General features: G+C 37.4%; 1 protein-coding gene across 2 annotated transcripts in view; it reads left to right on the plus strand.

Annotated features, from left to right (window-relative positions):
* Window positions 1–1229: 1229 nt before the first annotated feature.
* LOC101174955 (potassium voltage-gated channel subfamily H member 4) overlaps window positions 1230–12538 on the plus strand; it is a 49162-nt gene continuing 37853 nt past the window's right edge. For both annotated transcript variants that reach the window (XM_011487937.3, XM_004080237.4), the window contains exon 1: window positions 1230–2476. In XM_011487937.3, the coding sequence (XP_011486239.1) occupies window positions 2401–2476 (76 nt within the window). In that variant the 5' untranslated portion in view covers window positions 1230–2400. The remainder of the gene's footprint in view (window positions 2477–12538) is intronic.

Consider the following 12538-nt stretch of genomic DNA (forward strand, 5'->3'; position numbering starts at 1 on the left):
GGGTCATCTTACAGAATCGAGACACTTTGAATGAGATCTGCTGAATTTTGTCTTCACTGTTTGTTTTTCTACGTTTATTTAATCCAAATCCAAACGCTTTCACTTCTACAGATATTTGCTGCTTTATCACTGATTAGCCTTCCGGTTTGTTCATCTTTACACATATTTTCCGTGTTATGTTCATCTGTTTTTACGAAAGTAATAAAAACAAAACAAAACTATTTTTCTATTGCAGCCTTATACTTAATGTTCCCTTTGCCTTTTAAAAATGATAACTTTTACTTACAAAAGGGACATTTTGAAGCTTAATTAATTAGTTCTTAAACCGATGTGAAAGATGTTGCTGATGAACTTGAGCTATATATATATATATATATATATATATATATATATATATATATATATATATATATATAGTGTCTGAATACAAAACTATGATTTCAGAGTATTAAAATTTTTTAGAAACCTAAAATTGTTCCAAATAGTAGTCCTGATGTTTTCACTGTACACGACTTTTTTGTCGTTTTGAAATAGTCAAAGTTACACTTTTTAAAATCAGATTGAAAACAAAAACGTGGCATGAAAACATACTTTTCTTTTGCTAAATCTTTTTTTAGACGGTGAAGCTGCAACAGAATCTTCTAGATTTTAACCGCCCAACTTTTTAAGATTTAAAAAAAAATATAGATATGACAAAATATGCAGTTTTCTGTTATCTCTTAAATTCCAGAAAAATAATTTTAAATAAATTTCTGTTGCAAACATGATTCTAATTCAAAATGAAATTACATTATTGTACTTTTGGTTTATTTGCTGGACAAATCAAATGCAAATACTGTCATTAACTGAAAAAAATGTTACTAAAAACATTTCCTTTTTAAAATTTCATGGGTGAGACTGGAAAAGCTATCAAACTTTAAGAAAGACATAATTTTGGGCTGTTATGATGTCAACATGGTCCAATTTTTTTTGTTTTTTGGAGGGATTTACATATTCTTGAATTGAATAGATGAACTCCAAATCAAATATTGAACACTTTTACCATGGATTAATGCAATATGGTCATATATCAAACTAAAAACTCAATTTTAGCAAATGTAAAGTAAAGTCTAGCTCATGTTTACATTTTCTTGGTTTTTTTATGGCTATATATAAGATCTGTGTACAATTACATTTTTTTTGTCTCTTCTCATGACGTCATAGTCATACAAATAAGGGCTTTCACACTTTTGTTGTATATGTGGTTATATATAAATCTGCACTGTTCACTACTTTTCATCAAACTTCTTCCTTTTTTGGCACAATATCGCCACCAGAGGTGAAAGTTGAAACTGCAGCCTCCATAAATAAACCTAAAATGTGATGGCCAGCAAAAATCCACAATTAACTGAAGAAATAAAAAAAAAAAATTAAAGTTTCCAAAAACATAAAATAAAATACAAAAAATTTAAGGATGAATGAACGGTGTCCTGCTTGTGCCGGTCCCAAGAATGGTTAATGTAGAAAAAAAAAGACGATTGCATTCACATTTCAGAGAAATGTCTTTTTGAGGGATTAGGAACCATTTTCTCAAACAATCAAGTGAAAGGGTTGAAACATACATTTGAAAAGCAGCCAATCCAGCTAAAAAACCTTAAAACCCTTTGGTTAAGTCAGGAAAAACAGTTTTAAAAAGGAAGATTTAGCACTTCATCATACCTGCAATAAGAAAGCTGAATATAATGAATATAAATTAACCCACCTTAGTAAACATAAATGTCTGATTGACGTACAGACAATCCACAGAGACACTGCAGGGTGTCAGATGCTCCAAAAAAATAAAAAAATAAACTACCTTTCTCTGCCTGTCTTCTTCTCTACAGCCTCGGCACAGAACAGGTCCCCAGAGAGAATGCCAGCGTCTCATTGGCTGACACGTTACAGGACTGGATGGGAGAGAGATAGAGTAGCGAGGGGGCGAAAAAGCTCAAGAAGATGCAACTACTGTGCCGTGGCAGTAGTATCACACCTCACGGAGCGTCAGGATGCTAGAGCTTGGTCTCATTTGGGATGGAAACAAAAGCTCCTGTGTGCTGCTGCTGCTGCTGCTGCTGGGATCAGCTCTGTGACTGAAAGATGCAGACGAGCAGCAGCCGTGCCGGCTGGTCTCAGGATCTCACCCAAACTTGATGTCTTCAGAACAGAGCAGCCGATTTCATTTTCTGGATCTGCACAGAGAGAATTTGCACAAAGGGGAAGGGGGGGGGTTCATGTACTGTAAATGTGCAACTCTCTGCTTTGTACCAGCCTGTCACCCATAAAGTCTCCCACACCGGCTGAGACACCCTGGAAGCTTCCAGCCGTGCTTCTGAGATGGTGTGAAAAGCAGCCAGCCTTTGGCTGCCCCACTTCTGGGTCAAGATGCCCGTCATGAAGGGCCTCCTGGCCCCACAAAACACCTTCCTGGACACCATTGCCACACGCTTTGATGGCACCCGTAAGTACCAGAAGATGATCTGAGTTTCTTTTTTTTTGGGCACATTTATTTCGGGGGGGAAAATGTAAATTAGTGAAACTTTTACTACTAAAAATCAATATTTAATAAACACTTAGATATTTAGTGATCAAAACATTTGTAGCATTAACTAAAAAAAGGTGATTTTTTTTTTTAAAGGACTTTTCCTCGCGGTTTGTCTCCTTAAAGCTCGCCGCTCCACTCTGCCAGACCTGCTTGTCCTCTGTTTCTTGTTTTGTACTTTTTGGCTCCTCATGGGAGGTTGTATCTCACCGCAGAACGATGCCGTGGAGACGTCTGTGTTTGTTTAACCTGTCCTCCCTCAGCTGACTGAGAGTCAAACATTGTTCTAAAACCAGAGTTTTAGTCACACCTGGGGAGGAAAACGGAGCAGTTGAAAGTAGAGCATGCAGTTAGGGGTTTGACAGGTGAGCTGTGACCTTTAAGATCCTAAAGCAGACTAACACACGGCTCTCGATGAGCTGTGAACAAGCTTGGTTGGAGGTGAAAAACGGTCGTGTTTTTGTATTTTTTGGCTCGTCAAGGTCAACAATTCAGCAGAAAATGCACCAAAAAAATGGAAGTGTTTTTGGTCTGTATTATAAAAATTCTGCAGAAAGAATATATTTTCTCAATTGTTTACCCAAGTGGATCCACTTTTGTGAGCAGGTCTAGACGAACAAGTGGAGAAACAAATGCAAAATATCCTGGAAATGCAGATGCAAAGATGAAACTAATAAGAGAACGCAGTCTTTTTGTGTATTAAAAACTGCACACACACAGGCTGGTGAGCACCTAAAACCGTTTCTTCAATCAAGATGAAGTTGGTGCAATAAATGCAATTTTTATGTCCTGCATTAGTCCTGGAGTGCAGGCACCAGATTGGTTTAGCAATTCTTCTCATTTCTTTTTATGTGCCTTTGAGTGAAAATGTCACCCCACCATATACGTCATGGATATTCAAAGGAAGTTTTGAAATTATTATGGGATTGCCACAGACCCAAGGCTTGGTGGCCATGTTGTAGCAAAGTGTAAAATTTGCCAATTAGTAAGTTTTCCCATAAGGTGGTCATACGAAAGTCTTTTTAAAATTTCACGCACTGCCAGGTTCTAACCACAACTGAAGTTTGGTTGACCTTTGATCTTGATAAGATAAAAAGTAACTCCTTGAGCATCATTGGGAACTCGCAGCGTACTGTGAAAATTTAAAACATGAAACGTTAGTTCAAACTGAATGAAACGATACGGCATATGATAGGAACGTTTTAGGAATGTGGGAGCAGTTACGGTAACAAAAAACCTCTGTTGCCAAGGAAATCCAAAAGTTTACTTTTGCAGATTCTTCTCAAACTTACACAGACCTGTGCATCTCACCCAGATGACCAAAAAACGAAATGGTTGCTATGGAGATAAAACTATTATAGAAGCTGCCATTTTGAAAAATAGTCGCTGAACAATCTGAACAGAGAGGCAAAATGAAGGGCAGGTGCACAAGAAGATAATGGGCGTGAGGCGAGGGTGGGTAGTGCCTGCAGACCCCTACAGTTCATTCCAGTTTAGCTTATATATTATATTTTATTTATTTTTTATCTGTAGCTGAATTGCTTCACTTTTACACAGAGTGCAATCTGACTCATCAGTTTTGTTTATAATATTGTTTATTAAACTTTAGATTTTCCTTCAAATGCAAAACATCCATAATTTATGCATTAAAACGTTTTATAAAATAAAATAATCACTTTTTAAACAAGTAGAACCAACTACACTTTATGGATGATTTATTTATTTATTTTACAAAATGTGCAAATGCTTTTCAAGCCAAGTTTTATTTTATTTATTTTATGTGGTTTCTTTTTTGGATGAACATGATGCTGCCACACTTAAACTGTTTAACATGCACCAATGAAAATCAACATTCCTATACAGTATTTATATTACGTTACATATTTTTCCAGGTATTTCAAATTTATTTTTATCTAGTTTTATTTCCTTAAAATCTAACTTTTCTCTGAATATCCGCGTTGTGAATTCCATAGCCTCGTGTCTTAGTTGCAGGTGAAGCTGCATTGCATGCGGTTCTGCATCACAGATGTTTTTGAGTTCAAGATGCACTCGATCCTCCTCATGCATGTTCAGCTTTGTGATGTTTGCATTTGTTCAGGGTGCATTTTTCTACAAAAAACATTCAAATCTTTAGTCAAATAAAGAATCCCATCTTCATTTATTTATACGTATTATGCCTTAGTATTAAAATATATATATTTCATAGTTCTGGTTAAAAGACACCTAGAACCTACAGCAGATGTTGATTCAGACGTGGGCGAAAAACACTTGATTAAAACGCAACAATATTTATACGCAGAAACACTTAAAGAAACTCTAGAATCTGTTTCAAATGCTTAAAAGGGTTTGTTGACAGTATATGAAAGGCCAAATGCTGGTTCAGGGTAATGCAGAAGCTTTATTTAAAAGGTGGATAGAGAATGCGGATCAGCGATCCTTACTTCTGCAGTTTGAAGAACAATATGAACCAAAAATGTATTGTTTTAGCACCAAAGCTTTAAAAAAGAAACAATGACAAAATAAAAGATTGATACAAGGCTGTGAATTAATAGACATCAAAAACAAAAAGTTTTAGCCCTAATTGTATTCGATATTTATTTATGATTGTACTTTGATGTCCCTTGGGACATCAAACCCTGGGAATGCGAAGGAATTGAATTAAAGTGAATTATTTTTGGCTTAATCTTTTCTCTGAAATCTACACTGCAAAAACAGGCCCCTTAAAAATAAGTCACAACTTCTTTAAAAAAAAGTCTGTCGCACCAATGATTTTTTTCTTTTCTTAAAACAATTCTAGTCACGAAGACATGTATTTTCTTAAACCATGATAAAGGTACTAGGATGCTAATTTGACAAAAAATGGTGTAAAAAGATTTTGAACTACACAAAAAAATCTTAATCAATTCTAAATTTAACACTTAGCACTTTTAGAACATAAATCTATGTTTTTGCTTCCAAAAATATTGACAGTGCAGTCTTTTTTTTTACTTTAATAGAAACTTTTCAAAATTTAGCTTTTTGAGTTTTAAATCGAGTTTTTCTAATGTCAAAAGTATGGAGCAAACTGGTTTAATTTTTTCTCCCAGATCCTAGCTCTTAATGACAGATAAACTTTATTGCGGAGTCGTAGTTCATAAAGCAACAAAAACACACATGCACCAACAACAAACTTGTTATCCTTTCAGTAAACACTCATGTTTCCACAGCTGTGATGTATATTGTTTGACACTATTTGCTCTGTTAGTGAGCAATACAATAATTATATTTACAGAAGCATTCAGGTGACACAAATTTATACGTTCGATTTCTCAAAACAGCCTGCAGTGTGCTGGCTTGGGACAACACAAAAAGCTCACTAGCATAAGTCTAAAATCATCGTTGTGAGTCACTTTTAGTCTCTGAAGGCGGCCAATGAGCCACAAATTCTTGACCTTTGATTTTGAGAAAAACTTGGAAAGGTGTAGAGTAAAGAAGTTAAAACAACTTGGTCAAATGTACTGAATGTCTAAAAACAAGTTTGAAACCTTTGCAAGGATCAAATAGTTTGCATTGTGTGTTATTGAAGTTGCTCACATGTTGCGGCATCTCAGCCCTGTGGCAGTTGTTGTTCAAGCTCTGGAGCCGAGCCAGCACCGCTGCAAGCGACAGCCTGCTGTTGTACAGAGCTACGTCACACTTCAATAAATAAAGAAGTTTGTTTTGATCCTAATCTAAATATCCCAGTGATCTGTAATTCTCCAGTGGGAGCTTAAAAAACGGAGAGGTTGTTGTTAACAGCGTGACACACGTATTTGCGGTTCTCAGAGCCACCATAAGGCTGTGGCTCCTCGAGGAGTGGCACGCTGCCCATTCTCAAAATAGCTTCCTTCCTGTTGCCCCGGTGACCGGGTCCCACCACTTGACGTGAAGGATGCTGGAACACTTGGGCCCTTTTAGAAAAGGGTTGTCCACTGAACACAAAACCCTTGAACTTGCTTTATAATCAAGCACTTTTAGACAACAGCTGGTCTCTTGTTTCGGAAAGGCACAGTGGCTTTCCGCCTCAGTGCCATCAGTCTGTCAGGCTTATCAACCTCCTTTTTTTGTTGTTTTAGGCTCTAATGGATTTGTGAAAAAAAAAACTTTAACATTATTTGGCATTTTAGAATGTCAATCAAGCCAGTCATTGTTCAATTAGCACTAAAAGACATTGCAAAAAAAACCTAAAAAACATGATTTAAATGTGATATCTTTACACATAAATGACAAGTCCTGCTTGTCTTCATCATATTTACATTATTAACCCTTTGATAGGGATGTACATAATTGAATTTTCAATATTGTCGAAATCTATTGAACTTTAAAACAACATTGTTAAAATTAAACTGGTGCAATTTTAGGTTTGTTGCATCTTAAATCTCATTTTTCTGTCAGAAAATCAATAATTTACGGGTCCCAGCACTACAGTTTCTAGGACTACAGTTTCTAGATTGTGAATGGCTGAATCATTTTAAAAGGCGTAAATATGTGGCAAAACATTTTACATTCAGGGCCACGTTGGGGTTGAGATCTGGAGACTTACTAGGCCACTCCAGGACCTTGAAAGCTTCCTACGAAGCCACGCCTTCGTTACCTGAGCAGGGTGTTTGTGATGGTTGTCATGTTTAAAGACCCAGCCATGTTTCATCTTCAATGCCCTACCTGATGGAAGGAGGTTTTCACTCAAAATCTAACCATACATGGCCCCATCGTTCTTTCCTTTACACGGATCAGCCGTCCTGGTCCCTTTGCTGAAAAACAGCTCCAAAGCATGATGCTTCCACCCGCATGCTTTACAGTGGATGTGGTGTTCTTTGGATGAAGCTCAGCATTCTTTCTCATCCAAATGCACCGAGTAGAGTTCTTACCAAAAGTTCCATTTTGGTTTCATCTGTCCATAGGAAATTCTCCCAATCCTCTTCTGGATCATCCGAATGCTCTCTAGCAAACAATAGACAGGCACTGAATTTACTGAATGCACTGAATTAAGCGGCAGGACACGCCTGGCACTGCAGGATTGAATCCCTGGCAGCGTGGTGTGTTACTGATGGTAGTCTTTTTTACTTTGGTCCCAGCTCTCTGCAGGTCATTCACTAGATCCCCCGTGTGGTTCTTGGATTTTTGCTCACAATTCTTATAATTATTTTGACCCCACGGGGTGAGATCTTGCAGGGAGTCCCAGATGGAGGGACATTGTCAGTGGTCCTGTATGTCTTCCATTTCCTAATAATTTCTCCCACAGTTGATTTCTTCGCACCAAGCTGCTTACTTATTGCTGATTCAGTTGTCCAAACCTGGTGCAGGTCATCAATTTGGTTTCAATGTTTTTTTTATTTTGTTTTTTTCCCCCATTTTGCCTCTGATATACAGTACACCTATGATGAAAATAACAGGCCTCTCTCATCTTTTAAGTGAAAAACTTGCACAATTGGGGGGCAGACTAATTTCTTCTTTTTTTTTTTGCCCCACAGTACATTGGTCTGGTATCTCATTTGTTTCCTCATTTGTTTCCATTTAAATCTTATTCCCCAACGTACCCTGTTGCACCCCCACACAATTCAAATTCGTATTCAGAAAAATTTACAAATCTAAACTGGTTTATTTTATTGTATGTCTTTGTTTTTTGGCATGTGAAGAATTCTGCTGTGTTTGCAGCAGAAACAAAACAAGCTGCTTGCATGTTGTGCTTGTTTCCCGTCTTAAAAGATCTGCATCAGTTTAGGCTGCAAGTGTGAGATGAGGAGAGGTTCTTTATTAGATTAAAACAAAGCAGGAACATTTAATTCTCAGAAATAATGTGTATTTTACACATAAGTCCATGGGTTTTGATGAATCGTTAGGAAAAAATTGTTTTTAAATTTTTAAAAGGCAAAATTTCCCCAACTTTGCTAAAGTTCTCACATTTCTTTTTTGTGTTTCAGCATTCTCTTTTAGCAAAACAGTTGTTTATACTTCTAGTAAAAAGTTCTAATCCGATCCATTTTTAAATCCATTTTTTAAAAAGCTGTTGGCGTGCAGCAACCCCACCCTCCCTTCCCATCCCCGTTGCTGAGAGCTAAAAGCGAAAAGCTTGTGGCCCGCCCAATATATTTTCTACATAACAAATGAGATGAAATTTTTTCATCTGCTCCTATTTAACAATGATTTGAATAAAACAAATGCAATTTTAAGCTTGTTCTTCTTTATAAATGTCTTCCATCAACAGAAAATGCCACAAGAACACATTTAAAAACGGCCAAAACACAATTTTTACTGGAGTGGGTCTTTGAATATTAAAATCTATTTATGTCTTCAAATAACTTTATTTTTTCTATACTAATTGAGTTATTTTGACTAATTTAACACTACAGTCAGTTAAATGCTACAAATACATATTTATTTCTTCTATTACAATACAAATCACCCGAGACATAAAGGTTAATTCCTCATAGACTACGCTTATACCGCTTGCTCTGCGTTTGACCTTCACTTTTATAGAGGAGAAAGTGATTGCAGTGGGATTTTAATTTAATACTTCTTGGACTGTGGAAAATTGTGGCGCTAAATCATGATCTGCAATCAAGATGTCACAACAGGTTATCAGAAACCTTTGACTGAGCATTTTGTCCTGTTCTATGAATGTAGAAGAACCTGATTTGTCTTTTCCTTCCCCGTTTTGCACGTAAACAGTTGTTTGGATGTTTGCCGACTCTCATTGTGACACAAAAGCTCAGTTTGTGTTGTGCGTTCATGCCTGGCCTGTGCATCCATTCCTACCTCCCATGGCTCATTCTAACCCCCCCCAAAAACAAACACATAGGTGGTTTTTCTCACAGCGGCGCTGCCCTGTGGGGCAACGCAACCACAAAGCAGCTGCAGGCAAAGATAAGAAGCTGGTTTATTTTCTCCCTCAACCCTTCTGTTAAAAGGCTACCAAAGAACCTGAATGGGGGGGGGGGGGCACTCTGAAAGATTTGGGACTCATTGTTGCTCAGCTGATGAGAGGCTTCCTAAGTCCTGCAGACCATACCTTTTATTTTAGGAAATCAACATTTCTGTAGCTGCATTTTCACTTTTAAAAATATTTTTTTTTAAAGATTTTTGAAATGATTTCTGAGTTTTTTTTTGAAAAACCTCTAAAATCCTCACGCGAGTGCTGTTGAGACAGGAGAAGTCGAACTTTCAGGTTTGCACCTTGCATGGCAGCTTTGATCCCATTGGAATGATTATTTAGGTGAGTGGGCGCGAAGCTTTCTGCAGTGGAAAACAGAGCAAAGATTTCAGTTTCGTTGCTGGACTCACTTCTGTTTCCACTCAGCTATAAAGTAAACATTTTCTCTGTAAATTTAAAGGAATTGAAAGCAATCAGCACAGATTCTAACAAGTTACTTTTTGCAAGTCTAAGTTAAAGGTCATAAAATCTGGATGCCAACAGTCCTTTTTACAAGTCTTCTTTGAAGATATTATTGGTGACAGAAACTCGTAGGTGTCACGTTGTTAGACCCCCTGAAGTTGTGTTTTTGTTTTTTTTAAGCTGTTCTCGTGGCATTTTTCTGATCATGAAGATCAAAATTGCATTTCTGAATATTGCTTTATTGAAATTGTTGTGAATCAGGAGCATATGAAACACGCTGTTTGAAAAAAGATTGTTAACAGTATGCCGGGCGGACCACGAGCTCCCTGCTCCGCTCCATTCTGATGCATCCACTTCCAGACAAATAGAACCATGTGCATCTTTGTTTTGCTCGTCTGACCTGACATCTGGCCCAAAACTGTACGGCTGGATAGCTACAATACTGCTCGTCATTTTTGTTGTACTGGTTTGGGCGTGAGGGGCAGTAAGCTAGCGCTAGACCGTGCAAACAAGGGTGACAAATCCAAGCCTTGAGGGCCGGTCTCCAGCTGGTTTTTCACAAATCCTGCCTTAGCTGCTGTTGCATACCTGGATCAGGTGTGTTTAGCCAAAAAGGAGCTTAAAATGACAGGTTGGCTGGAAAACATGTAGGACATGTTGCTCATGTGCGATTCCAGGCCCTCGAGGCCTGGAATCGCACATGAGCTTTCTGGTGTTAACAGAAAGCTCTCAGCAATAGGAAGTGGAAGTGGGTTTGCTCTTCGTCAAGAGTCCTGCCCACAACTCAGAGGCAAATTTCTAATGAACTACTGCCGCTCTGCAGAAACTATGTCCTAAAAGCCAACCAATGTTTTTTTATTTTGGCTAAAAATGACAATCAAAATTTAACGACTCCTTTAAAAATAGATCAAGAGATGATCAGAGGGGGTCTTAATCTATGTCAAAATGTTGTTAGGAGTCCAAACCAAATCTCAGGTGTTTTGTTTTTAATCCAACTCAAGTTTTTTTTTGTCACATATTCAAGTCAAATCTCAAGTTCTGGAACATTAATGCAAGTCGTGTTTACAAGTCAGAGAGTGCTCTGAACTTCAAATCAAATCAAGTTTTTGGTTCTTAATTCAAGTAAAGTCTCTCTTTTTAGTAATAACTCTGAATCAAAGTGACAATTTTTTAAGACTTTAAAATTAGATGCAAATCTTGTATTAAAATACCAGAACATCCACAACAAATTCGACCTCTGATCAAGTCAAGTCCCAGGTCCCTGTCTGCGAGGCTGAAGTCACCATCTCTGCCAATCACTAACTTTTTCCTCCATAACTGCTCATTTGCCTTAATAAGACGATCCACACTCTCAGGGATTATTCATCTTGACATAAATTTAATTCAATTGTCATTTTATGCAGAATAACTTGTCACAATAACCGAGAGCATTAGCAGGAGCATCGAGTAGCAGCATCATGTCAGATTAGAGTTTCAACAAGCCAACACAGATGTTTAATTAAGGAAGCTCCATAGCAGCAGAGCGGCCACTCCAAGCCAAACGCCTCACAGGATTAAAGCCTGAGAAAGAAGGCTCTGTCACAACAGCATGAGCGCACACTCGCACTGTTTGTGGTTCATGAGGGAAGCGTAGAATCTACAGGAAATGAAAGGAGACACTTTTAAAGAATCAGTATTTCCTGACATATTATGAGATTCTTCAAATAAAACCGTAAATTTAAGGATTTCCTTCTTTATCATGACTCGAGATGCCCATGGGAATGTTTAAATGATCCAAGTCTGTCCTATTTAATCTAAAACTATAAAATCATTAGGATGTACAAAAAATGCACAGTATTTTAAATGAGTATTTTAACAAAGTAAATTTATTATAGTATAAACACCAAATGTGTTTTTCTAAAAATTGTAATGAAGTCAAATAAAGTGTGATGGCGCTTCATGCAGAATTTAAAGACACCAGAAAAGTCTTGCAGGCTGAAAAAGGAATGTAATGCAAAAGGTGAAAGAATAAACAGAATAAATCGACTAAGAAATGTCAGATAGCTGCTCCTTTAGTGGCAGTACTGACTGACACAAGTCAACAATACAAAAATCCAAACTTTTTCGTGACGAGTGCTTGTTCACAGATTGTTGTCGATTTTTAACCGATGCTACAGTGTTAATGATCAAACTTTGTACAACTCCACAGCTGAGAATTTCTTCTCCTTCTGGTTTAAAATATCCTTTCAGAGTGATTTATGACTGCACCTGAACTTGACCTGTTTAAAGGACTGATTTAGGGATGCTGAGTATGGATTTACCTATTCTTAGGGAAACATTACATAAACCTCAGATATATCCGGCGGCTCTCCAGCTCTTGCTGCCTCACCAAGTTGGGGTGTCAGGAATTTATAGACCATGAAAAAGAGGGCAGGTCTTTCTGCTTCGACAGAAGGTTGCATCTTATTGAGCTTCTCTTTCTGGGGCAAATTTTTTTTTTCCTTAAAGCCTGTTTTTACAGAAATCTGCTGCAGGCCAAAACAACAATTATTGCAATTCCTCCTGCAAAAGTGTGGAAAAAAGGAAAGGCTTGGTGTAAGCAATAACCAGCTCTGCCTGTTGATGGATTCGACTAATGCCCATCTCTTTCT

Source organism: Oryzias latipes, chromosome 19 (assembly GCF_002234675.1).
Source record: "Oryzias latipes chromosome 19, ASM223467v1".
In the NCBI taxonomy this organism is placed as follows: domain Eukaryota; kingdom Metazoa; phylum Chordata; class Actinopteri; order Beloniformes; family Adrianichthyidae; genus Oryzias; species Oryzias latipes.